At 44.2% G+C, this 27,967-nt stretch overlaps 2 protein-coding genes across 12 annotated transcripts in view; one reads left to right on the top strand and one right to left on the bottom strand.

Moving 5' to 3' along the window:
• Positions 1-5,442, bottom strand: part of slc5a10 (solute carrier family 5 member 10) — a 23,757-nt gene extending 18,315 nt beyond the window's left edge. For 3 of the 8 annotated variants that reach the window (XM_028974781.1, XM_028974784.1, XM_028974777.1), the window contains exons 1-5: positions 4,198-5,442; positions 1,197-1,378; positions 885-1,052; positions 419-490; positions 217-321 (exon numbers count right to left, since the gene is read on the bottom strand). In XM_028974781.1, the coding sequence (XP_028830614.1) occupies positions 217-321; positions 419-490; positions 885-1,052; positions 1,197-1,313 (462 nt within the window). In that variant the 5' untranslated portion in view covers positions 1,314-1,378; positions 4,198-5,442. Of the gene's footprint in view, positions 1-216; positions 322-418; positions 491-884; positions 1,057-1,196; positions 2,133-4,197 lie in introns of those variants that run through there. The other 5 variants (XM_028974780.1, XM_028974783.1, XM_028974786.1 and 2 more) reach the window with 5 other exon arrangements.
• Positions 4,986-27,859, top strand: LOC114787043 (caskin-1). Of its 4 annotated transcripts, XM_028974770.1 has the most exons (23): positions 4,986-5,242; positions 8,113-8,164; positions 9,021-9,118; positions 9,253-9,398; positions 9,480-9,575; positions 9,661-9,782; positions 13,982-14,090; positions 14,702-14,810; positions 14,891-14,985; positions 16,250-16,364; positions 17,072-17,494; positions 17,855-17,959; positions 18,026-18,210; positions 18,290-18,374; positions 19,321-19,406; positions 19,858-19,968; positions 20,047-20,148; positions 20,642-20,780; positions 23,092-23,828; positions 23,925-24,441; positions 24,565-25,153; positions 25,243-25,345; positions 25,542-27,859. In XM_028974770.1, exons 1-22 carry the CDS (start codon positions 5,155-5,157, stop codon positions 25,337-25,339), a joined length of 4,206 nt encoding a protein of 1,401 aa, XP_028830603.1. In that variant the 5' UTR covers positions 4,986-5,154; the 3' UTR covers positions 25,340-25,345; positions 25,542-27,859. The 4 variants fall into 4 exon arrangements, with proteins under 4 accessions (XP_028830603.1, XP_028830602.1, XP_028830604.1 ...); XM_028974769.1 differs by having other exon boundaries at positions 25,243-27,859; XM_028974771.1 differs by having other exon boundaries at positions 17,306-17,494; positions 25,243-27,859.
• The last annotated feature ends 108 nt before the right edge of the window (positions 27,860-27,967 follow it).

The raw sequence follows: 27,967 nt of genomic DNA on the forward strand, positions 1-27,967 counted from the left end.
ATTTTCATTTGGGTGATCAGCACAAAATTTACTTTAAACAACTTTACAAACTTAAACAGGTCACTAGACATTTTCGGTATTTTCAGTCTCCTCTGGGGAATCTACTGACTGCACTTTACTGAATAAAGGAATAATAAGCAAAGCCATACAGCAACCAGAATCTGACTTTACAAGTCATCATGTGTGTGTGTGTGTGTGTGTGTGTTTTAAACTCACATTCCACTCAAATCCTGATACAGCGATTCCTCCTGCAGCTCCTGTTCCAGCCAAGCCAATGAAAAGACCAGAACCCTCACTACTGGCAAAGAGGCTAGCACCGATCTATACACACACAAATACACACACACAATAGCCACACAAATGACACACTGCTGTTCACTGATGTGTGTGTGTGCTTGTGTGAGAGGGAGAAACTCACTGGCCACCAAGCCATGTCCCGACCAGCTAGAAAATATCCACTCAGTGTGTTCCTGCTCACCCTACAGGACGACTACACAACACACACACACACAGTCGGTGAGTCAGTACTGTTGTCCATACATTTGTGCACAGTCTTGTCTTCTGATACATTCATTACATCACATCTGAGGTCCCTGGCATGGCTGCCAACCTCAGATCTGCTGGGCGGGAAGACCATGCGGGTAAACCATGTTCAACCAGTAACATGTGACATCTGAATAATAAAATGTGTCTGTTGGTATGGGCGAGCCTAGAACCAGAATCTTCATTTTACATTTACATCTACATCCGTAGTGACAGGGACATGGTGGTAGTAAGTGGGGTTCGAACCCACCACTGAGTGATTTTCACCTGCTAACTGAAAGTATTGTGCGAATTGAGCTAATCGAGACTGAGAATAATACACAAAAAAGACCAGCACTCACCCATATTCCAACAGCTAAGTTGAGGAGAAAGTAGGCTCCAATTACAATGATGTCCGAGACGCTGAAGGACTGTGACAGGGCGAAAAAGGGGGTGCTGGAGTTGGAAGCCATGCTGAGACTGAGAGCAGAGGTACGGAGTGGACAGGAGAGGAGACCAACATGCCGTCCCTGTCTGATTATTAAACCAATCAGTTTAATGAAGCAACTGTGCACTCTCACCACGGCGGCCACTGCTGCACATGATCACACCGACGTACGAGTCTGGTCACTCATTTACCGACAAAAAAAAACACCCTTCAGACGACCTCTGACCTGGTGCTCCGGTGAAGAGCCGCGCTCCACGCCTTGCACTCGTGTAATGACCCCATTACGGTGGCCACGGGCATCTGCTGGCACTGAAGGCCGGGTGTGATGTGTTGACTGGGTCATTTTCAGTGATAAAGTGGTCCCATCAGGGTCACAAGGACCCCTCCTTTCTTCACGTCACCTTCCTTCTGTAGACAATTACAGTATGAGCTAGAAAATATATTTATTCAAATTTTAAACCATTCTACCAAAGTTAATAAAGACAATCATAAATTTTATATTCAGCGCTCTTACACATGACGATATGTACAAACATTATATACGAAGGTTGCCTTCAACAAGACTATGGAACATTATGCACACACCTGTCCCCACACTGAATACACACATTGGCCCTCATTTATCAATAAAAGTGTATATTTGGGTGTAAAAATCAACGTACGACGTGTGTTTCATCGATCCATGTGTATGGATGTCCATGTGTAACATGTCCAGGCATAATTTACAACATGGAGGAACGGACGGTGGAGAAGACTTTTTCCTAGTATTACTATAGTATTACTACTATTACTGAAAACACAATAAAAATGAAAATAAAATGACAGGGTGTGATAAATCCCATGTCCAGGATCTAATGGACCTGCAAGGGTGTTAGTGGCCTAGTGGGTAACACACTCGCCTATGAACCAGAAGACCCAGGTTCAAACCCCACTTACTACCATCGTGTCCCTGAGCAGGACACTTAACCCTGAGTGTCTCCAGGGGGGGACTGTCCCTGTAACTACTGACTGTATGTCGCTCTGGATAAGGGCGTCTGGTAAATATTGTAAATGCATCTGGGACAAATTTAGGTACATATTTGAAAGCTGAGAATAGTATTTTTGTAAAATAGATTTGCTATACAGGGAGTGCAGAATTATTAGGCAAATTAGTATTTTGTCCACATAATCCTCTTCATGCATGTTGTCGTACTCCAAGCTGTATAGGCTCGAAAGCCTACTACCAGCACAGTGGTAGTAGCCTAGTGGGTAACATACTCGCCTATGAACCAGAAGACCCGGGTTCAAATCCCGCTTATTACCATTGTGTCCCTGAGCAAGACACTTAACCCTAAATTGCTCCAGGGGGACTGTCCCCTGTAACTACTGATTGTAAGTCGCTCTGGATAAGGGCGTCTGATAAATGCCGTAAATGTAAATGTACCAATTAAGCATATTAGGTGATGTGCATCTCTGTAATGAGAAGGGGTGTGGTCTAATGACATAAACACCCTATATCAGGTGAGCATAATTATTAGGCAACTTCCTTTCCTTTGTCAAAAGAAGGACTTGACAGGCTCAGAAAAGTCAAAAATAGTGAGATATCTTGCAGAGGGATGCAGCACTCTTAAAATTGCAAAGCTTCTGAAGCGTGATCATCGAACAATCAAGCGTTTCATTCAAAATAGTCAACAGGGTCGCAAGAAGCGTGTGGAAAAACCAAGGCGCAAAATAACTGCCCATGAACTGAGAAAAGTCAAGCGTGCAGCTGCCAAGATGCCACTTGCCACCAGTTTGGCCATATTTCAGAGCTGCAACCTCACCTGGAGTGCCCAAAAGCACAAGGTGTGCAATACTCAGAGACATGGCCAAGGTAAGACAGGCTGAAAGACGACCACCACTGAACAAGACACACAAGCTGAAACGTCAAGACTGGGCCAAGAAATATCTCAAGACTGATTTAAGATTTAATCTAAGGTTTTATGGACTGATGATTAATTGATGAATAAAATGAATAAAAATGAGAGTGAGTCTTGATGGGCCAGATGGATGGGCCCGTGGCTGGATTGGTAAAGGGCAGAGAGCTCCAGTCCGACTCAGACGCCAGCAAGGTGGAGGTGGAGTACTGGTTCAAAGATGAGCTTGTGGGGCCTTTTCGGGTTGAGGATGGAGTCAAGCTCAACTCCCAGTCCTACTGCCAGTTTCTGGAAGACACCTTCTTCAAGCAGTGGTACAAGAAGAAGTCTGCATCCTTCAAGAAAAACATGATTTTCATGCAGGACAATGCTCCATCACACGCGTCCAAGTACTCCACAGCGTGGCTGGCAAGAAAGGGTGTAAAAGAAGAAAAACTAATGACATGTCCTCCTTGTTCACCTGATCTTAACCCCATTGAGAACCTGTGGTCCATCATCAAATGTGAGATTTACAAGGAGGGAAAACAGTACACCTCTCTGAACAGTGTCTGGGAGGCTGTGGTTGCTGCTGCACGCAACACTGACAGAATCCATGGATGGCAGGCTTTTGAGTGTTCTTGCAAAGAAAGGTGGCTATATTGGTCGCTGATTTGTTTTTGTTTTGCTTTTGAATGTCAGAAATGTATATTTGTGAATGTGGAGATGTTATATTGGTTTCACTGGTAAAAATAAATAATTGAAATGGGTATATATTTGTTTTTTGTTAAGTTGTCTAATAATTATGCACAGTAATAGTCACCTGCACACACAGATATCCCCCTAAAATAGCTAAAAATAAAAACAAACTAAAAACTACTTCCAAAAACATTCAGCTTTGATATTAATGAGTTTTTGGGTTCATTGAGAACATGGTTGTTGTTCAATAAGAAAATTATTCCTCAAAAATACAACTTGCACAATAATTCTGCACTCCCTGTAGAATGGTTCCTTAAGCACCAAACACAAGGTCATTTACAATTAATCCGATTATTAATCTAATGGTTCCCTTTCAGAAATCATATCAATTCTCAATTATTTCCAAATTAATTGACTAATATACATTCATTCTTAACACTCCAATGCGTACGATTTCAGTAAAATCTGTTAAAACACACATATAGACACACATGATCTACGTGCCACAGGTAGACCTGTTTCATGAATCACACATCAGGAATCTTGCTGTAACATACTTAAGTCGCACAAACAATGACGTGTGACTTGACTTAGACTTGGATGTTGTGACTTGTGACGCTTAATTATTTATGTAAACGAGGCACACGCAAAACTCACGAAAGGCTGCTGGACCAGACAACATCTCTGGAAGATGCTCAGTGTTCATATAGAGCAGAACCTCTTCTGGAAGCATCTTTACTTCCTGCGGAGGCTGAGGAAAGCCCGTCTCCCACCACCCATCCTCAGCACCTTCTGTAGAGGGACCATTTAGAGCATTCTTAGAGAGAGCATTGTCTCTTCCATCCATAACCAACATTTACCACACACACTGCCACCAGCATTGTGAAGGACCCTACACACGCCTCACATGGACGCTTCACCCTCCAACCATCCGGGAAAAGGTACCGAAGCGTTCGGGCCCTCACTGCCAGACTCTGCAACAGCTTCATCCTACAGGCCATCAGACACCTGAACACTCAGGGACTTTCCACTCTGGACTGACACACACACACACACACACACACACACACACACACACACACACAACTTCTGTTGTATAATATTATCTATTAATGCACTTTTCAATTTTGCACCACAGTATTTTCTATTTTACTTTGCACATTAATTACTTATTTCACCCGTTTAGTTTCATTTTTTGTCTACATGTTTTTTTGTTAAATGTGACTGCCTGTGTTTTTAGTGTATTAGACTAGTGTATTTTAGTGTATTTACAGTATTACAACACAATTTATAAATGAAATTTTGAAAATATGGGCTCAATTCTTCTCTCTGTCACACACACGCACACACACACACACACACACACACACACACACACACACACACACGTGGTCTAGCGAGATGACCACGCCCCCTGCATGACGCGTTAAGCGTTTAAAGTGAAAGCGACACACACACCCAGCGGTCACGGCGTCCTGCGCAGATGTTCGGCCTTTACGTAACACGCTGAACACACACACACACACACACACACACACACACACACACACACACCCCGCTCAGCGGGAGAAAGTGACTCGATCTGGCCGCTCGGAGCCGGATGCGAGGAGCGGGATGGGGAAGGAGCAGGAGCTTCTCCAGGCGGCGAAGACCGAGGACCTCCCGACCGTCCACAGGATCCTCCAGCGGCCCGGGAAAGCTAGTGAGTGTCCGGCCGCGGCGCGGTGGCCGCCGGGACGGTTCTTGTTATTGTCGCGGATTATCGGGGTGTGTCGGGAAGCGCCAGATGTCGGGCTGGTGATGGTGCTGGATGATGCGACTTCTGGTGGACCTTCAACTTCTGAGGCGTTTTGCCATGTGTGGTGCGGTTTGGTGAAGGCGGTGAACCCCCAGTCACGTGTCAGCCACACGTAACCCCACCCTTCCAGCCCCCATCATCCAGTCACCATCCAGTCACCATCCAGCTCCACTGTGGTCCCCGAAGGGAGAACAAGTCACATGGTCACGCGCTCACAAATAACAGCAGAAACGTGGATATAATATAATATAAGATATGATAAGGGTGACGGTACCGAGATCAAGGGGATGGACCTCAGTGGCACCATCGAACCTGCAACCTTCCGATTAGGGGTCCGCTTCCTTACTCGCTAGGCAGCCACTGACCCCGTGACGCATAAAGGTCACAGATTCGAAGCCCACTGGTCACACACAAGATCTTCGGCATTATTTTAGTCCTGCCCTGTTTTCATACCTCTGGGCTCTGACCACAGGAGAACTGAGGCGATAATTGTGCTTCAGTATAGAATTTTGTGAGTGTGTGTGTGTCTGTGTGTGTGTGCTATTGTCCTAGTTTGATTGGGATCTGCTCCTGTTTCAGATCCAGTATTTTAATAGCTATGATACAGCTACTGTTAAATATGAATACTTACTCACACACACACACACACACACACACACAGCCATCTTGTACATGGACACCTTTATTCATTTTTGAATTTTTTGCATTCTTGCTTTTTGCTTTTGTGTCAGCAAGGTGCTTATATTTCTATATTGACATAGAAATCTTGATAAAGGACATGAAATGTGTCCGGCAGCGCTGGAGAACTGGACTGAGGTGGCGCCGTCACTGTCACCAGTGAACACATCAGTGAACTTTCATAACGTGACGAGCAAGCGCGCCGCTGCGAAGAACCAGATCGCGACTGAAAAGCTCCCCTCTGATTGGTCAGGCGCTGTGGAACAGTGGGACGTGGCTGGAGAGCAGAGAAATGAGGTCAACGCACAGATTAAGGGCCGATCCACACAAAACACTGCTGCCCACCAACGTTTAACCTGACCCTGCTCCTCCAACTGCACGTTTATTCTCATCTTCTTTTACTTTTTACAACACCACAGAAATGAACATCATTTCAGACTCCGCAGATTTCGATATAGACAAATTAATTTACTGGGCCTGAAATTATAGTCCCTGACAGAAGTCGCGTCACTTATCTATTCTGTAGAAACCCCTGCTATTAACCCGGTTTTAATTCATCACTTGGTGTTAGAAATAGCTGATATGAAAAGCTAAAACCCACCAAATGATGTTTAATGCATTGGACTGAAAAAAGGTTTATCAGTTAATCAAGACAGAAAGGTCAAATTTTGGCAAGACAAAAGTTTTGTCGCATGTACAGAAACTGAACAAATTCACTGCAAATACAAACATATGTCAGCAAATGATGTCGTGGTGCTGTCAGATCCAAACTTAATATCTGTATGAGCTTCCATGAGCGTGAAGGATTCATACAATTTATTGATGAAGTCATCAGGAATAGCAAAGAAAGCATTTACATTTCATTTACATTTAGCAGTCTTGCAGGCCTCCCAGAGTTCATCCTCTTTCAATGATCTTCATGTCTGGTGACTGGGCTGGCCAATCCTGGAGCATCTTGATCTTCTTCGCCTTGAGGAACTTTGATGTGGAGATGGAAGTATGTGATGGAGCACCACCCTGCTGCAGAATTTGGCCTCTTTATGGTTGGGAATATAGAAGGTAGCTCAGATTCCTTGGTATTTCAGACTATTGATGTTGCCTTCCAGCCTGCAGATCTCTCGCACACCCCCATTCTGGATGGAACCCCAGACCATGAGTTTTCTGGGTGAATCTCGGATCCATGTGGGCTCCAGTAGGTCTCCTGCAATATTTGTGGTGACTGTGGTGTAATTCAACAGAAGATTCATCTGAAAAATCCACCTTCTGCCACCTTCTCCAGCGTCCATCCTTTTAGCAGGCTGTGGGACTTGGCAATTGTCTTTTGTTTAGTGCTGGATTCTGTGCACTGATTCCACCATGGAGGACATTTCCAGACAGAATCCGACCAACTGTTCTGGTTGACACAGGGACTTCAGGTGACCAGGTCTCGTGGAGCTTTTTGACAGTTTCATTTTGCACTGAAAATGAGGCATTTCTTGTAAAAAAATATTGATAAGAAATATATTTCAGCAGCACTTGAGGTCAATTTGCACACAAGCAACCAGACTTTTGTCAGGGACTGTATGGTGGATTAGGAGAAGCAGCCATCTCAGATAGAAAACGAGGATGAAGAAGAATGGACGATGTGATGCTTGCAGAATTATGGACAGATAGGGCTGCATGTTTTTAGCAGTACAAGGTATATATCTCAATACCTTGAAATTTCCTCTAAATTCATCCTTTTATTGCATATAATGACACCAATATAATGAGTTTAACATCAAAAATACTTTATAATATAATATAGATGTTTTATTCCATATATCGCGGTCGACGATGGACAGAGAGTAGTGGGACGAGGTTGGGAATGACGGTTCCCTGGTTATGAATAAAGAATTTTCAGTTCTTCATCCTTTTGTGATGACTACTGCTCCAGGGAATTTAAAACTGAATTAGTGTATTTAAGTAAAACTACTGGATGTGGGGAAAAAAGACAGAAAAGATCATTCGGAATGGTCAGGGATTTTTCTAAAGCTCCTTTCAGAATCATGTCCCAGAATTGCAGAACTGTGGACATTTAGAAAGACAGATTATAATTTCTTGTTTCTTTCTCTCAGAGTTGCTGGGTCCTGCTAAGAGAGTAAATGTGAACTTCCAGGACTCGGATGGGTGAGTGAATACATGTAAATGTCTGTGTGGGTAAATGTGCATTATTAACATTTACAGCATTTACCAGACGCCCTTATCCAGAGTGACTTACAATCAGCAGTGACAGGGACAGTCCCCCCCCTGGAGACACTCAGGGTTCAGTGTCTTGCTCAGGGACACAATTGTAGTAAGTGGGGTTTGAACCTGGGACTTTGTCACGTAAACCTGTCCTTTGCATTTAAACATCACCCTTAGTGACAGTGGGCAGCCATGACAGGCGCCCGGGGAGCAGTGTGGGGGGACGGGACCTCAGTGGGACCTTGGCGGTTCGTGATTCAAACTGGCAGCCTTCCAATGGCTGGTCCACTTTCTTACCCACTAGGCCACCACTGCTGATATAAGTCCAGCTGTTCAGGTATGAAGATGAGATATGGACTCTAAAGCTCTGGACAAGAGTGTCTGCTAAATATAATACATGTAAACGTGTGTGTGTGTGTGTGTGTGTGTTACACTACACAGGGAGGCAGAGTTAAGTGTTATTTTATGTTCCTGGCTCAGCTTCATCATATGATTTGTGAACTTATATATTTCCCAGATTAGACCCAGCATGTAATGCTGTTGTCCTGTCCTAGTCCACTGAAACTAAAGCCCCCTGTAGGTGATTAATTATCGATATTGGCCATTTCACAGATCAGAGTCCATAATGACCTGGTTGGGCGAGTCACACAAACATCAGAAATATTGTAATGTTCTCTAGCAGTTCCGGGTTACGCTACAAAAGACACAAAAAGTCTACTGAAAATAAAAGATGCTGTCACGAATGAAAACGTATGTAATCGTGCAGCAGTCGTGCAGAACTTCCTGTCTGTTTCTACAGTTTAGCTGCTCTCCACCATGCTGCTCTGAATGGAAATGTGGAGCTCATCTCTCTGCTGCTGGAGGCCCAGGCCGCCGTTGACATTAAGGACCAGAAAGGTGACTGTCCCCTGCTGAATCCAACATGAACTCCATGTCACCTGTCCACAGATGCGTTCAGCATTCTACAGTCAGAAATATTAAACGAGACATTTATTAAAAATCCATCATCATCACCGTGCTCCACCCCTCAGGAATGCGGGCCCTGCATTATGCTGCGTGGCAGGGCAGAACCGAGCCAATGAAAATGCTGCTGAAAGCAGGGTCTTCTGTCAACAGCCAGTCAGATGGTGGACAGATTCCGTTGCACCTCTCCTCACAGCATGGTCACTATGATGGAGTAAGCGCTCACACACACACACACACACACACACACACACTATAGCATGATGAGGGAACATCATCTCCTTCTCCTCCTCAGTCGGAGATGCTCCTGCAGCACCAGTCGAACCCGTGTATCCGAGATCTCGCTGGCAAGACGCCGCTGGACCTGGCCTGTGAGTTCGGCCGGGTCCGGGTGAGTCTACTGAACACCAGTGTGTGTGTGTTTCTGTGTGTGTGTAGATGATTGTGAGTAAAGTGTGTGTCTACGTTGCATGCAGGTGGTTCAGTTGTTACTCAGCAGTAATGTGTGTGCTGCCATGTTGGAGCCCAAAACGTCTGATCCAAATGGAACCAGTCCTCTACACTTGGCTGCAAAGAATGGACACATCGACATCATCAGGTAAATCTCCACCACCATCATCATCATCATCATCATCACTGTGTGTCAGAGGTCATGTTTGTGGGGTTCTGCAGATACCATTAAAAAGCATTTCACCATACACGAATGCCGTATATTTTTATTTCCGGCATTTATAGAGCACAGGCATGGGTGGAGTCTGTTGGGCTGCTGATGGTGGTCATTTATAGTGTCACCTGTCTTGTGACGGTTTCTGAAGGTACCAGATACGAGTAGATGACTGTGGTAGAAACAAGACAGAATGACTTTCAGAACAAAAGGGAATCACGATTTGTTTGGATTATATTGCAATTGTGATTTAATTTAACAGGGTGGTAGTAGCCTAGCGGGTAACACACTCATTTATGAACCAGAAGACCCAGGTTCAAACCCCACTTACTACCATCATGTCCCTGAGCAAGACACTTAACCCTGAGTGTCTCCAGGGGGGGACTGTCCCTGTAGCTACTTACTATGAACCAGAAGACCCAGGTTCAAACCCCACTTACTACCATCATGTCCCTGAGCAAGACACTTAACCCTGAGTGTCTCCAGGGGGGGACTGTCCCTGTAACTACTGATTGTAAGTCGCTCTGGATAAGGGCGTCTGGTTAATGCTGTACATGTAAATGTAAATTTGTGTTTTTTGATAAGACTCTTTAGTATTCACTATATTATGTGTATTAATAACTGTCACATAATCGTACATTGAAATATGACCTGCGCTGTAAATACGACGAATACTGCGAGTTGAGAGCAAGTGTTCAAGTGGGCGTGGATTTAACTTGAGACACATCTGATTGGTGAGGATGATCGTCAATCACACTTAAAGTGAAAGTGAAGTGACTGTCATTGTGAAACACTGCAGCACAGCACACGGTGACACGGTGAAATGTGTCCTCCGTATTTAACCATCACCCTTTGTGATCAGAGTGTGATTACGGGGCCACTTCCTTAACCGCCAGGCCACCACTGCCACGTTTTTCTTTAATTTTTACTGGGAAGCTGTGCCCTTGATCCTGGCGAAGAGAACTTTGTTCAGCCACTCTGTTACACGAACTCTTTCTGAACTCACTCTCGCTCCGTATACTCCCGAGTGGCCGCATCCACACAGGCTCCGCCCATTCAGCTACATTCGCCCGGTCCTGTTCTCTCCGCCTCCCCAGATTCTCCAGTCTCTCGCTCAACTGAGTGTGTCTGTGCATGTGTCTTCCCGCAGTAACCACGACATGGAGCAAAAATAATCACAGTAGTCGTATAAAATCAAATTTGATAAATCGTTCAGTCTTAGTGAGTAACCAGGTTACTCTGTGTATTGCTGAATTTGCCGTTGTACAGTGGTGTTATTTCCAACGCATGTTCAGCAAATATTCAGCCTGAATTAAAGACACTGATTTGGTATTGGAATTTTGAAGCATGTTTTCTTGAATGCTTAAAATGAGGGGAAATCACAGATAAAGCTCTTCCAATCAAAACGGAGTGTATCCAGAAAGAACGAAAAGGGGATGTAAATAAAATGGACAGTGAAAGAGCATCTTGATGGATAGTTGTTGAAGAATGCCACAGCACTTTAAAGAAAGGATAAGGATATTACAAAGGTTTTACAGAGTTAAAATTTACATTTACAAAATTTACTGGCTAAACCGAGACCAAGTCATTGCTGAGACCAGAGTCAAGACCAAGACACTAAGGCGAGATGTAGACAACACATGGCAAACATGTTGACAAAACAAAGACACAGACCTAAAAAAAATGTGAAATTAATAACGAAGATGCCAATTTTAAAAAAGTGCAAATACTGCTTTAATTGATCATTTTTCTAAACATAAAACAGGTAGAGTGTGTGTGTGTGTGTGTGTGTGTGTGTGAGAGAGTGTGACTGTGGGATGATGTTGTATAGTCTGGCAGTGAGGGCCCGAAAGATTCGGTACCTTTTTTTCCAGATGGTAGGAGGGTAAAAAGTGCATGTGAGGGGTGTGTAGAGTCCTTTACCATGCTGGTGGCTCACTGTCCTCACTGTCTGTGGTCTTGTGGTCCAATGCGGTGCAGTTCCCAAACCAGACAGTGATGCAGCTGGTCAGAATGATCTCAATATTTCCTCTATAGAAGGTAGTGAGGATGGGTGGAAGAAGATGAGCTTTCCTCAGGAAGTATGGACACTACATTGCTGCACAGTCGTGGGTCAGCAGGGTCAGCCACTGCTCACTCAGGGTGATGGGTTAAATGCAGAGGACAAATTTCACTGTGTGCACTGTGTGCTGTGCTGCTGTGTATCATGTGTGACAATCACTTCACTTTCACTTTCAATCACTTCGCTTTCCTTGGGTTATGTGCTGTGTTCACATATCTCCACTGGGAGGTGCTAGAAACTCTGCTAGAATTTCTGACCCATGGTTTGCTACAAAAACACAGAAAAAAACTCACAAAAAATCAGCTCTCTCCTCCATAACCTGTCCATGCGATCTGCTACCACAGATGCAGTTAACTCCATACACGTCATTGTGAGCTACAAAGGCTGACCCCTGAACTTCCCCATCATGAAGGGAGTGTACATCAGAGAGTGACTGTTATTGCGCAGTAAATTCTTCTCACTTGAATCTGCAAAGTGGTGAAGGAAGTTTTAGACAATGTCCACCAAGCTGATCCAAATGCTTTTTGAAGGTCCATTTCCCCTATTCAGTCATTCTTGCAATCAGTAGTGACAGGGACAGTCCCCCAGGAGACACTCAGGGTTAAGTGTCTCGCTCAGGGACATGATAAGTGGGGTTTGAACCTGCGACTTTGTGGTTGTCTGGTTCAGAGATGAGTGTGATACATAAAAGGCTAATGCCTCCCCCATCCGCCATAGCTGTGCCAAATAAGTCAAAACTGCAGCATCCTGCAGCATTAACTAAAGTATGAATATTTCAGACATATTTATTTTACTTTAATGACATGACAATTTTACAGACATAAAGTCACGTCTGTCGATTCCAAGCACGGCTATTGAGAATGACAGTACATGAGCTGTGTGGCCGATATAAGTGGCACCTGGTAAACCAGGAATCAAGCAGCAGGTTCCGCGATGGAAGGGAGGTGGTACGGCCAGACCCAGCTCTTTCTTTCCTAATACATATCCATTTCTATATACGTCATGCCACGGGCATTTCAAGTAAAAAATCAAAGACTCTGCAAGATGGCCAGAAACACGAAATAACAGCAGCAAAGCGCGACAAAAGCAGGACGAGAGGGTGAGGGTTCAGGCGACAGCCGACAAACACACTTTGTCACCCACAAAACAATGACCTAAAAAACACTAACATAATGTAGCATTACACAGTGTTTTCTTGTGTAAAACAAGGACACGTCTCTGTTTATAATTGCAATATATGTTACTGGAATGAATCAGACATGATGCAGAATTTATCAATATTTGTTTATTCATTTTTATTTTTTTGCACTAAGTAATTCCACCCATCCACTGATACAGACACAATAGTAATGCTAATCTACTTGGTCTTCTCCATTTGGCCACAGGTTCTCATCCCCATCACATATGTCATCTAGGGCAATACGCCTAGGAAAGAAGTAGCTCTGATCTCATCTGAGACTACAGCTCTTATTCTTCTTCCACCGTGCATACGTATTCCTCGCCCCCTCCCAGCCACACTTCTTCCTCTTTCAGCCACTTCTCCATTTCTGGCTGGGTCCATATTTACATCAAAAAAACATATTCAGCAGTCGTCTCCTTTTGTAATGAAATTGAAAGCGTAACACCTGTGTAGATGTTCATCTACGATGAGAATCGGCTGTGGCTGGTTAAACTGCATTTTTAGATTAAAAATATGTTTCAAAACAATATTGCTGATGAATTTTGCGGTCTTCTTCAGTTTTGCATTATGTTATTGTTTTGAACATAAGTTTAACAGTTTTGAGAACAGTATGTAAGCGTGTGCAAAATGTCCTGTACGTACAAAGATTTTTTGCAGTTGTTGTGTCTGAGTGAGAAAAGAATTCATGAAATGTGAGAGATGTAGTCATTGAATGCATTTTGTGCCAAAACAATGATAATTGATCCTCAGTTTAGCCCACATAGACTTCTGTTGTGCTCACTGTGTGAAGAGTTTTGCAAAAGTGACCTAAGTCTTGAGAAATGTGTCCTAGCGTCTGTAAAAAACTGTAATATCCCTATTTAACAACAGACGTGTGTGTGTGTGTTACAGGTTGCTGATTCGGGCAGGGATCGATATCAACCTCCAGACTAAAACAGGAACCGCACTGCATGAGGCAGCCTTGTGCGGGAAGACAGAAGCAGTGCGCCTACTGCTAGATGTAAGTGTGCAGCGTGTGCAGCGTGTGCATACGTGCTTGTGTTTGTGCGTGTGTACATGTGTGTGTGTGTTTGTGCATGTGTGTGTGTTTGTGTGTAGGGTTGTAGTAGCCTAGTGGGTAACACACTCGCCTATGAACCAGAAGACCCGGGTTCGAATCCTGCTTACTACCATCATGTCCCTGAGCAAGACACTTAACCCTAAATTGCTCCAGGGGGGGACTGTCCCTGTAACTACTGATTGTAAGTCGCTCTGGATAAGGGCGTCTGGTAAATGCTGTAAATGTAAATGTAATGTAAATGTGTGTGTTTGTGTGCATGCCTGAGTGTGTGTGTCGTAGTTTGTGTGTACGTGTGTTTGTACATGTGTGTGGAATGTTTGTGTGTGTGTTTGTGTGTGTGTGTTTGTACATGTGTGTGTTTGTGCGCGTGTGTGCATGCATGTGTGTGTGTGTTTGAACATGTGTGTGTTTGTACGTGTGTCCGTATGTTTGTGTGTGTGTTTGTACATGTGTGTGTTTGTGTGTGTGCATGCATGTGTGTGTGTGTGTGTGTGTGTGTGTGCGAGCGTATGTGTGTGTGTTTGTAAACATGTTCCTGTGTCCTCTCTCAGAGTGGAATCAGTGCAGGGCTGAGGAACACCTTGTCTCAGACAGCACTGGACATCGTCAACCAGTTCACCACCACCACAGCCAGCAAAGATATAAAACAGATGCTCAGAGGTGCGGGGGGGGGGCATGCATAATTACGTGTGCTTTTATGATCATGAGCTTATCTTATGTTGAAATGTGTTTCTGTTCAGATGCATCAGCAGCCATGCAGGTGAGAGCGCTGAAAGACTACTGCAACAACTACGACCTAACCAGCCTTAACATCAAAGCAGGGGACATAATCACGGTAAATCCCCCACAATTCCCTGATGCGCTGTAATTATGAAGAGAAAACATATAGAAATATTAACAACTATGGGGCAGTGGTGGCCTAGCGGTTAAGGTTCGAATCCTGAGCCGCCAAGGTGCCACTGAGGTGCCACTGAGCAAAGCACCGTCCCCACACACTGCTCCCCGGGCGCCTGTCATGGCTGCCCACTGCTCACTCAGAGTGATGGATAAATGCAGAGGACAAATTTCACTGTGTGCACCGTGTGCTGTGCTGCTGTGTATCACATGTGACAATCACTACACTTTATAAAGTTTTCTAGCGCAAACCCCAGCCAAACATCTGTTTCCATCTGAACGCTCTGGCCAATCAGTTACAATCGCCAGCCAGTGAATGGCAAGTTAATGCGGCTGCGTTGTCACAAGTGAGACACGGTGAGTCCAGATTAAAGCCGGTTTTACCCCAACCATGACCACACCAATCTCATCTGAAGAGCACCCAGCAAAGCAGCAAGTGGCTGAAGTTAGAAGAGCAACCAAATTTCACTACTTTATATGACAGAACAGTTTAGATAAGATGATCGTCATGGTATTTATGAGTTTTAACTGTTATGGAATGCTTGGTGTTTTTAGCCTGGACTGAAATATTCCGAACATTAGCAGGAAGCAGGGGAGCTCTGTAGCAGCGTCCACCTGCTGAGAACTTGTAGCCAATGCACTGAGGACAGTGCGATGTGTTCAAATGTTCTGTGGTGGTCTGTGTCTATGTGTATTTTCTCTGTTTGTGTGTATTATTTTTTATTAATGCGTAGTGCTTTGTGTTGTTTTCTGTGTTGTTGTGTAGCTCTTTGTTTGTTTATTTTCTGTGTTTGTGTGCATTTTTTTGTTAATCTGTAGTGCTTTGTGTGGTTTTCTGTGTTGTGTCACTCTTTGTGTATTTTCTGTGTTTGTGTGTATTTTAGTTAATGTGTAGTGCTTTGTGTTGTTTTCTGTGTTGTTGTGTGGCTCTTTGTGTATTTTCTGTGTTTGTAAGTTTTTATTTTTTGTTAATCTGTAGTGCTTTGTGTGGTTTTCTGTGTTGTTGTGTCGCTCTTTGTGTATTTTCTGTGTTTGTACGTTTTTATTTTTTGTTAATGTGTCATGCTTTGTGTGGTTTTCTGTGTTGTTGTGTAGCTCGTTGTTTATTTTCTGTGTTTGTGTGTTGCGCTTTGTGTAGTTTTCAGTGTTATTGCGTACTATCTGGATTGTTTTTCTGTAGTTTTTGTGCTCTTCTGTTTGTGAAGGTTTTAGAACAACACTCTGATGGCCGCTGGAAAGGCTGTATCCATGACAACCGAACAGGAAATGACCGCGTGGGCTACTTCCCTTCTGACATGGTGGAGGTGATCAAGAGGGCAGGTGATTCTGCATCACTTAACCTACATTTACAGCGTTTATCCAGATCGCCTTACAGTCAGTAGTGACAGGGACAGTCCCCCCGTGGGGTCTTGTTCAGGGACACCATGGTAGTAAGTGGGGTTTGAACCTGGGACCTAGTTTATAAGCCAGACTACTGACCTCACACTCTCACTACGAGGACCATCATAATTCTGCAGGAGTGGTCTGTAGCCCAACCAGGCTTTTCTGCCCACCTTTCCTGTCCTTCAGACCATCTTCTGAGCTCTAGTGATGCCGCCTTGTATCTGAGCGTTATATATCATATATCATATAATATTATATATCATAATTATTTCTGCACACCCCACCCATCCTATAATCGCAACATTATATTATAATTTCGCTCTGGCTCCATTAATTAAAACATTTTCATTTCATTCCCACTGTTGTCAGTGTGTTCCTGTGATTGGAACACTTTATAATAACCATAATACATTCAACTGAATAAATAGTAAAAATATTCTGAGATAAGTATGAACTAATGATGGTTATTATAAAGACTTATAAAGCGAAAGTCAGATCTTTATTGCATGCCACCACGGAGGGAAGAATAAGATTCATGGGTGGAGGCGAGGGGTGGATCTTCTCAGCATCTTCCTGAATACGATGCTGTTTCAGCACAGGAACCCACAAACCCCTCACCTGACCATACTGATGCAAATGTGCAGATCCTGCTGGTGGCCCAACTGTTCCTAGAAAGGCGATGAAGAGAAGAGAGGCGTGCCCGAGGTCACTTCATTCCCACCTCTCTCCCCGTCATGTAAATCTGCATGTCCGTCATTTAAAGGTTAAGTCTGTAGTGAAGCGATTCTCTTCCTATTCATTTACGGTGTTGTGTTTCTGTGATTTGTGTGTCGTCTTGTTGTCTTCTTCGTGTGGCTCTTGTTGTTGTTGTTGTTTAGGTCCCTCAGCCCAGCGTTATGTTAGGATTGAGCTCCGTACTTCCACGCTGGCCTCCGTTTCCGTGGCGAACGGGGACGCCTCCTATCCGTGTCACATCATGTCCCTCCCCCTCTTCCCTCTGCACCCCCCACCCCCCCATCAGCCTCTCTTCACATCATTCGGTTTTAACACGGTACCACCCAGCACAGGTACAACACACACACACACACACACACACACACACACACACACACACACACTTGTATTTACAGGTTTTTGGGGGAATCTGGTTTTGGTTTGTAGGCAAGTTCAAATAATGAAGAGAAAGAAGAAGAGAAGTAATCAGAAAAGCAGGATAGTGCAGGCAGGTGAAACTAAAGCAGAGGACACAACACAACTGGAACATGGCACATGAAGACCACCTCGACTTCCCGTGCACTGTGGGACCATTGTTATTTAATTCTGAACTGTCTTCCGAGTACAGATCCACATTGAAATCTTCCTGCTATATAAACCCGGCACCAAACGGCACAAAATCCACGATCCACATTTCTGTTGGTCTAACTTAGGCACCAAAGGGTCTGCGGGCAGTCCTCATGGTTCTCCAACTCTGAGTGGAGGCCAACAAGGAGCTGGCAGTGAGGACATCTGGGTGCTGAGGAAACCATCAGCAGGTAAACCCCGTTGTGTTTTGCTCGTGTTGTGTAAGGATTAATGATGCGCGTGTAAAATGTGTCCAGGTGGGAGTGGCAGTGCGGGTATGGGAAGTACCGGCAGTGTGAGTGGCAGCGGACACTCGTCTTGCGCTGGACAAAGTGGCAATGCCAACGTCCACCTGACCAGCACCCCGGTGCCAAGCACACCGGTTCCCAACACTCTTGGCCTCAATGTGCCAGGACTGCACGCCCAGGCCGAGGGCGTGAAGGTACAGAAACAATAGAATATTACACATAATATTCTGCAGGTTTAACACACACAAGTGACTGTGGTTTAAACATCTTTAGCTTCTGGCTACAGTGCTGTCCCAGTCGGCCAAGGCTAAAGGACACCTGCTAGAGCATTCGAGATCTGTGGAGCAACACAGTGGAGGTAACACGGAACATTTCAGGCCCTAACAATCCACGCAGCACGCACTAACGCATTTACATTTACAGCGTTTACCAGACGCCCTTATCTAGAGCAACTTACAATCAGTAGTGACTGGAGACACTCAGGGTTAAGTGTCCTGCTCAGGGACACGATGGTACAACCTGGGTCTTCTGGTTCTAGGCTACTACTCTATGTAAAGGACATGAGGACATAAAGGAACAAAAAAATCGACACCAAAGCTGAGAGACAAAGCTGTGTGTAATCGAGATGTGAAAGAGATGGATTATTAGTCAACAGACACAACGGGAAAAATGTAAAAAACAATAAATAGAAAAAAAATGAATTGTAAAATGACTTTTATTGGTCATTTTTTTTATTTATTCACGTTTATGTTGATGACTGCCAGATCTATGTCCCGCCTGTTCAGTCATTACAGTCATGTCTTGATTGTATTAAAGCCTAAAATGGCTCTTAACATAATGACACCAGTAAGGTGTATTTAGATTCCTTGTCCCAGTACGAATTTAGGGGGTGACCCCATAATTAGAAGGTTGCTGGTTCGAATTGCAATCCGCAGAGGGGTTACTGGTGTGCTGTGCTGCAGTGTTTCACTATGACACTCACTTCACTTTCATTAAACTTTTCACTTCAAAAAACAAAACTCTTGGATTTTAGCTTTTTTAAAGTTTTATGTGGTGCTAGTTCTTTTTATTTATTGTCCTATTTTACTCACTGTACAGCACTTTATAAATAAAGTTGGATTGGATTGGAAATGTAAATGATTATATCAGCAGTTATCCTTTACTCTCACCGAATCGGAATCTGTGGCACCCACTGTGATGTAACAATAAATGGTGATCTCTCGCTGGATGGTTTCTACATGAACTAATCAATTCTAGGTAACAAACTGTAAAACTTGTAAAATAGTGTGTGCGTCTGGGTTCAGGTTCTACATCCAGTCCACCTCCAGAGCCACGTCCGTTTGTTGATCCTTTACTGCAGAGAAGAGAAGAAGCATCTATTGAAAGCAAGGTGTGTAGGTGTGTGTGTGTGTGTGTGTGTGTGTGTGTTTATGTCACAGTGGTATGCAGATAGATACTGTGTTTAACCCCAAGCTGTGCGCATCTCAAAATGATCTGGTCAACAAAATCACATGACATTCTGGTGTTTACTAGATCCTGAAGATTTCACTGAGATGATGACAATGTTTGTTCCCAACCAGACTGAGGGAACAAACTTTTTGTTTTTATTTATTTCACATTTTGTTGTAGCACATTTGTCTGCAGCCTCAAGACGTCTTGAGTTTGCTTCTACAGGGGTGGCGTTTTTTTCTGGGAGGGAGATTATCGCCAGTTATTAAAAAATGTATAATTACAATCATTGTTCACCAATTACTGTTAGGTCGAGAAGAACAGAACAAGAAATATTAATTCTGGTATTTAAAAGGCACCTTGGCTAAAATGAACGTATATTCTGTTTGCAGAATGCAGAGGTAGTTGTTGATTGGCTGAGTGGATTTCAGCTGCAGTTTTACACCACAAACTTCCTAAATGCAGGATATGACCTTCACACCATCAGATACATGACACCTGAGGTGGGACACACACACACACACACACACAGTAACCTGCAGTTCAAGATAGATTTCATTTACTGTTTTTTTGTGCTGCAGGATCTCACAGCAATTGGAGTGACCAAACCAGGCCACAGGAAGAAGATGATTTCTGAAATCAGCAGGCTGGATGTGCATGAGTCTATTCCTGAGAGGAAACCGGTGAGAGGCGCATTTTTACTACAGATGTCCTCAACGTAGACACTGCCTAACCCAGGCGAAAACACATCCAGCAGGATGGACTGTGTCCTGTCATTTCTTCATTTTATGACAAGGAAACAATGTCCCTTTTCCCAATTTGTAAGTGTCCCATGTGCTTTATTAAATAGAGAAAAGCAAACCACAAGTTTTTATTTTCTAATAAAATAAATTGCTAAAATACCTGCTGCACAGCCAGACTGGCCTTTAGCTTCTTTGCTGTTTTATTATGATGTGGGGCAGTGGTGGCCTAGTGGTTAAGGAAGCGGCCCTGTAATCAAGGTGCCACTGAGGTCCCCTTGATGAAGGTCCCGTCCCCACACACTGCTCCCCGGGCGCCTGTCATGGTGCCCACTGCTCACCAAGGGGGATGGTTAAATACAGAGGACACGTTTCACCGTGTGCTGTGCTGTGTATCACAATGACACTCACTTCACTTTTGCATGCACTCCTTCAGACCAACTTGATGGAATGGTTGTCAGGAATTGGTCTGGCTCATTACTATCAGACTCTCATGCAAAATGGCTACGAGAACATGGAGTTCATTAGAGACATAAGCTTGGAGGACCTGCAGGAGATCGGCATTACAAAACTGGGTAAGTTGGATTACTGTTTCTACAAAGTGAAGCTCTCTAACAGTTTCCATCATCAGTTTACTTAGATTCTACTTGTCTAAGTGCAACAGGTGCTTGGTCTGTACATGGTCTCATGAAATGGGTCAATTGCAGCAGAACATGGACAGGAAATGGACACCCCATAGTCATGCCTGAAATGGCTTTATCATGTATCAAGCTTTGATATTGCTTAAACTTAAAAACTCCATATTTAGGAGAACAATGCAACAATTAGTGCAACATTAAGTCATTTAAAATATAATTGACACTGTGTTGATTCAGTGGCGTTTTGCAAAATTGGGAGACAATATAGAGAATAGAGAATTGTCTGAATGACATTAGACAGTGGATGCTCACCAACTTTCTTCTGTTAAACCCTGATAAGACAGAAGATCTCGTACTTGGGTCTCAAGCAGCCAGACGTAAGCTGGCTGACTACACCATAACCCTGGATAGACTTTCTATCTCACCAAGTACTGAAGTAAAGGATCTAGGTGTCCTCATCTCTCATTCGATTCTCATGTATATAATGTCACTAGGACAGCATTCTTTTACCTTAGAAATATTGCAAAAATAAGAAATATAATTTCAATGCACAATGCAGAAAAGTTGGTCCATGCATTTATTAAATCAAGGTTAGATTACTGCAATGCATTACTGTCTGGATGCTCTAGTAGATGCATGAGGAAACTCCAGCTAGTTCAGAATGCTGCAGCCAGAGTTCTAACTAGAACCACATATTTCAGTACCAGCCATACGATGCCACCATCTGCCGCTGCTTCTGTTTGTTTTCTCTGAGACACAGAATCAAGCCTGCAGACCACCTGCAGACTCCAGTGAAGAGACCAGCAGATAAATGACTTAGCATGAAATGAACCAGAGGGTCACCACAGCCACCACCACCGTAACAACTAAAGCTTTAGGGATTTTCACATGGACCAGTATCATCATAATGGACACGTATTGGTAGTAGCCTAGTGGGTAACACACTTGCCTATGAACCAGAAGACCCAGATTCAAACCCCACTTACTACCATCGTGTCCCTGAGCAACAAACTTTACCCTAAGTTGCTCCAGGGGGACTGTCCCTGTAATTACTGATTGTAAGTCGCTCTGGATAAGGGCGTCTGATGAATACCGTAAATGTAAAACGTATTGTACACCATGACACTGGACTACACTCTTGACTTCTCCAACCCTACAACTGTAGGACTTTTTTTTTCTTATTGGACAAATCATCACCAGCCCGGCACTGACACCATTTGCAGGCTCACTCTACCCTGGAAGGGCGTCCCTCTCTCTATCACTCCTTCCCAAAGTTTCTTCCTTTCTTTTTTCTCTCTACTCTACTTTCTGTGGAGTTTTTCTTTGTGTGCAGAAGGGTCAAGTGTGGGGCCTGTCAAAGCCCATTGAGACGAACTGTATGTGATTTTGGGCTAAATAAGAAATAAATGTTGAGTGTAGAGTCAGCCTGCAATTGATGTCAGTGCAGAAAGTCCAAAGGTTTCGTGGCGAAAAATTTCAAAGTGCAGCATAGAGCATCTGTCCATGTTTGGATGTACTGTCCAGTGCAGGGTAGGTTGTAGTCCAGTGTCATGTTGTACATTGTGAGTCCAATAGAATGCTGCTGGTCCATTTAAAGATCCCTGAAGCTTGTGGTGGTGGTGGCTGTGGTGACCTTCTCGTACGTTTCATGTGTTGTCTCATCAGCAGTTTATTGCCAGGGACCAAGATCCATCTGGTGGTCTCTTCATTGGACTCTGGAGGTGGTCTGCAGGCTTGATTCTGTGCCTCGGAGAGAACAAACAGAAGCAGCGGCAGACGGTGGCATCGTACGCCTGGTACAGAAATATGTGGTTATGGTGGTATATTGGTGCTACAGAGGCCCGGTACTCTAACTAGGACAGCCTAACTAGGGTGTATTTAACACTGTCTCTGTCTAACAGGGGGACTGTGTGATAAACTGGACTTTATAACAGACACTGTGTCTGGGACTTTGACAAAGACCAGAGAAAACAGATGTGTTTTCAGTTTAGATTTAAACACTGAGACTGTGTCTGAGTCCCGGACACAGACAGGCAGGCCGTTCCACAACTGCGGTGCTCTATAGGAGAAGGATCTGCTCTCAGCTGTGACCTTCTGTACTTTGGGTACCAGTAGTGACCCCGCACCCTTCGAACACAGGGGGTGGGTCGTAAATAACTAAAAGTTCACTCAGGTACTGTGCGGCCAGTACCTGACAGAATATTAATCAGTAATGTAATTAATTTTTTGTGAATTTGCATTTTACCAGGACACCAGAAGAAAATGATGCTTGGTGTCCAACGACTGGTGGGACCCACCATTCCAGTCATCCAATGCGGTGAGAGCACTGAAAATCTCAACTTTGACAAGCCAAGTAGAAAAGAGATTTCTGAAGAAAGTGGATCACCAAGGTTGAGAAGAACTGCTGATGGGCGTGGCTTACAGGGCAATGATGAGCTGCCTTCCGGTGAAAAACCAACCCAAACTCGCTCCAAACACAAATCTTCCTCGCCTGACCCACCGAGACAGAGAGCAGATTCATCAGAGCCGATCGAGGGGAGTCCGCGTACACGAACCCCGAACGTTCCACAGCTGTGCTTACCTGAAGAGGCGGGCAACGAAGCCCCACTGGACAACGGGCACAAATACGCCACCCTGAGTGGCCAGAGGGGAGATCGGAGCATCGACATGCTTGACACGGGCACTACGGTCAACCGCAGCCAATCACAGTCCTTCGCAACGCGGCCTCGCCGCAAGTTACGCCCCCCGACGCCGCCCAAACGCTCCTGCTCCTCTGTCTCCCAGGGGAATCTGGCAGAAGGTCCAGCTTCAGAGACGGACAGTGAACTGTTGACTGTCACGTACAGAGAGCGTCGCCGTAGCGACTGTGGACCGGCCTTGGCAGAAAGCAACTTGTTGTCCTCCTCCGCAGCTGGGGGCAGTGTGAGGGACATCGCTGCCATGCTGGAGATGACACCACTTGGACGAGGGTGCAGCCATGTTCAGGTGAAATAAAAAATCACTCTTCAACATAAGTAAATATGAAATGTAAATATGAAATGTTGTGTCATTGGCTACATGGAATGTCATGTATCTGTTCAGATGAGTCCAGGTGTCCTTCGCCGGAAGCACGAGACGCTGGCCACCGACTCCGACGTCCGTGAGCGTCGCCGCACCATAAGTTGCCTCACAGAAGATGAAGACCCTGGAGGGACGGCTCAGCAGGATCAGGAGTCCGCTGGCAGACGGGCCCCCGAGCCACGCCCCCGTTCCATGATTGGCCACCTGGAAGGGGGGACGGAGGCGGGTGCTGTTTGCCACATGCTAAAAAAACAGAAGACAGAGCAGCAGCCGACAAGGAGACACCAAGATGTGACAGAAGAAACCAGGGCAGACAGAAGCTCCGATCGGCATCAGCTTCTGATAGCAGCACCTGCAGACGTTTCTGGACGTGGTAGAAGACAAGGAGGGTCCAGCACTGACTTCTGCTCTCTGCCTAGAAAAATCATGAAGCCACCTGTCTCACTTAAGCCAACCCCACAGCTAAGAGTCGATCTGGACCCCCCGACTCCCACCAGGAGGGTCCCTTTGTCAGGCCTGGACTCGCCCCACAGCCAAGGTAAGCGTCCTCCACACTAATATGCAAATAGCGACTGACACCTGGACTTCTCCCTCTGAGGAAATATGATCAACATAACTTGACGAATGTTTTTTCATCCCTTTGCTCTTCTCTTTATGTAAGAGGTCAAGCGTGTCCCTCCACCAGTTGCTCCGAAGCCAAACAAAAAACTTTTGACCAGCCCTCTCCCTCAGGTGGAGCCCTCTCCTGCCAACCCTCCTCAGCCTCCCAGGCCCTCACTCCCGAACCCTTGTTCCCTCTTGCCTGGTTCAGCACAGGGGTCTGCCTCCCCGCTCCAAAGCCCTCAGACTCCCACCAGCCCCCACCCCATAAAGCCCCCACGCTCCTCCATGGCTGGACTCTCTCTAGACATAGTCTCTCCACTGGATGTGGAGGTTGGAGGGGCAGAGTCCATGCACCAACGGCTGAAGGAGGAGTGTGGGCCAGCAGAGGGCACTTCCAGAAAGAAAAAGCTTGGAGTGGCCCGGCAGGAGCAGGTCCACGGTGAACCGGATGAGGAAGAACTGGTCAGAGAAAGGAGCTTGACTCTAAATGAAACCAGGGGGATAAAAAAAATGGCTGAAGGTGATGACCAGGGGAACGTCCAGCATGGAGCCTGTGTACAGGTAACCCATAAGCTGGAGGAGGCAAAGTCCTCTCTGGACGTGGCACTTATGGCCATGGAAGAAACCATAAAAACCGACAAGAGAAAGTGAGTCTGTCCATCTGATAAGATTTTCCACACTACTCTCCTGTCTTTTGCACCTTCTCCTTCTTATTCTGCTCTTTCTTTCTTTCTAGATCTGTGTCTGAGACGAAACCCACAGTGAATATCCTTGATGACATTGGAAGCATGTTTGATGACCTTGCTGACCAGCTTGAAGCTATGCTGGATTAGTAAGAGGTGAACATGACTCCTGAACTGGTGATGGTCTCTTCCTGCTACTTCAATAATGGAGTTGCTAAAACAGGAAGTTGACACCAACGAAACAGGAAATAGCCTCAAAAAAGAAAAGGAGAAATCAGCAAAACTATAGACTGTAGATGCAGGTAATGTGAGAGTGAACAGACTCATTCATCATGTTCTTACTTACATACAGAGTTCGTCAGCAGTGCAGAGGCCAGAAGCACAATGAGGTTCTACAGTGGTCCAACCTTCCAGCGTCCATGATGGTTTTACAGTTTAAAAATGGCTGCTATCTGCTTTGCTTTATTTATTTATTTATCTATTTATTAATTAAAGATTCATAGACATCAGCTGGTTTGTAAAAAAAAAAAAAAGCACAATTTGAGATCTACCTGCCTAAGGCCCATTAAGACTAGACAACGGGCTTTACTAACCCTCAACTAACTACCAGCCCTGCCAACAATACTAACTGCTGCACTTCCCGTGTATTCATAAACAGAAGAAAGAGCACAAACATACAATTCTTATTCTCATAGTTTGCTGTATGTCTGTATTTGTGATTTTAAGCTATGCAAGTGTTCTGCAGATACTTCAGTATTCTGTCAAAATATAATTCTGCTGCACATTTGCCATGTAACAAGAGTTCCAGAAGCATATTCCACCTAGACAAGCAGCAAGAGTTCATGGTTTAGATTGGGGGTCATCAGCGTCCTGTTCTTCCCACACCTCTGTGCTCATTTCTCAGTAATGATGACAGTATTACGGACCCATATTTTAAAATAACAATGATCATGGGTATTATGTGAATTGAAGTGACACTGCCCTCCTGTCAGTCTTGTTGAAGGTTCCAGGTTATAAGATGATATAAGTGGGAAATGTACTCATTTCCATATTTGTGTTGAAGTCCCTCACATAGTGAATGTAAGGTCATGATTGTGTTGCTAGTGTGAAATAATTAAGTCATTTGGTCCTGAGTAGCAACAGTTTAGTTTATTTAAAATGACCAGAATGACCAGACCCTGGGGTCCAACCTGTTCCTATAGAGATATTTTCTCCTGGATCCAACATGGTTCATTTTTAATTAAAACATTAACGCATGTTAATCCATCACAGTAAGACCTGGCTTTCACATGGAAAGCCACCTTTACATATCGAACAGTAATTACAGTACTTTACTACTTTAATAGGGTATTGCTTTAAATTGGACTGAAGACTCATATCGGTACAAGTAAAACAGTCTGTTTTATGGGATTAAAGTGACTGCCAGAATATTTTCAAATGTTTAGATGCCATTTTTATTTACTGAGTGAACAAAATACTGAAATATAAATGTGCAGAAAGTCAGTCAGATCCAGAGCAGGGCTGTGCAGTATGTCTCTGTTAGTCCCTCTGTCAGTCAGTATGTCTCTGTTAGTCCCTCTGTCAGTCAGTATGTCTCTGTTAGTCCCTCTGTCAGTCAGTATGCCTCTGTTAGTCCCTCTGTCAGTCAGTATGTCTCTGTTAGTCCCTCTGTCAGTCTTTCTGTTTGTCCTTTCAAAGATTTTTCTCCTCTCTGCCCTGAATAATGGAATAATGCCAAAGAGTACAGAGGAGGCTGCCCTGAAGGGACCAGTAGATGAAGTTCATTGCAACTGGAGATCATGTCACCCTGCAACAAGTTTGATGTTTTTGTCAAATGTGTGTGTGCATGACCACAGGTTTGGTCATATTCTGCAATATTGTGTGATTCCCCCGCAACACAGATATGAAAATCTTTTTACATGGGCAAAATAATTCAAAACTATTTCAATTGGTTATTGATATGTTGAGTGTTGTATTATGATATAGTCTCTAATTGTACCTGTTGTCTGTGTGTAAATGTGCTGTGTTGAGCCCAGGCCATACAGTAAGAGTGGCATGAATGAACAATTCAGCATGTGTGTTAAGATGACGTGTGAGTACATATTCAGTGTGTGTGGGTTTTTTTTGGTTGTTGTTGTTGTTCCGGGTTCGGGTTCGAGCAGAAATTATGCATAAAACTATTACGTTTCTTCTGTGCCCCAGTGTTGCCATCATTATATTTATTTTTCTGCTCCCTGCCTGTAATGCAGTAATTTGTGAAAGTGACAATCTATAACATGCTGTTTGAACACCTGCTATTATTTTCCTCTGCAGTTTTCCTAATCGAAGTTTATATTCTGTAAGACTGTGGAACCCTGAGTATTTATGGCGGTTAGAATGAAGTGTGATCCATTTGGTGATTAATGGGTGAATTACTGCAATAAATAACAGTAGACAATAAATTCATCATTCATCATGTAAAAAAGCCATTTAGCAATTGCATTCAGAGACAAATAAAGTTCTAATAATTCCTAAATTTCACTTTGGCAATTTGCTTCTATATGTGGATGTTGGTCTATGGAATAACAACCACTTTTTTTATTCATTATAAATCTTTGCTTGTGTTATGTGCCTTTTTTTGTTTTTCTTTTTGCTACGATGTTCATGGATATTAAAATGTTTAGAATCATTTATGCCCCTCTCGATGTTTATTTTGTGAATATGAACTGTTTACAAATAGAGAATAATAAATGTTTATGGGCCCACTCCTATGGATTTCTTTATCGTATTCAATGTCAC

Source organism: Denticeps clupeoides, chromosome 3, assembly GCF_900700375.1.
Source record: "Denticeps clupeoides chromosome 3, fDenClu1.1, whole genome shotgun sequence".
NCBI classification, from domain to species: domain Eukaryota; kingdom Metazoa; phylum Chordata; class Actinopteri; order Clupeiformes; family Denticipitidae; genus Denticeps; species Denticeps clupeoides.

What these genes read in the sequence shown, in the direction of transcription:
- LOC114787043 (XM_028974769.1), top strand. Translation starts at nt 5,155, where the DNA reads ATGGGGAAGGAGCAGGAGCTTCTCCAGGCGGCGAAGACCGAGGACCTC. An exon ending in AACTTCCAGGACTCGGATGG is followed by an intron (nt 8,165 to 9,020) that starts GTGAGTGAATAC and finishes CTGTTTCTACAG; the next exon opens with TTTAGCTGCTCTCCACCATG. An exon ending in AAGCAGGGGACATAATCACG is followed by an intron (nt 14,986 to 16,249) that starts GTAAATCCCCCA and finishes CTGTTTGTGAAG; the next exon opens with GTTTTAGAACAACACTCTGA.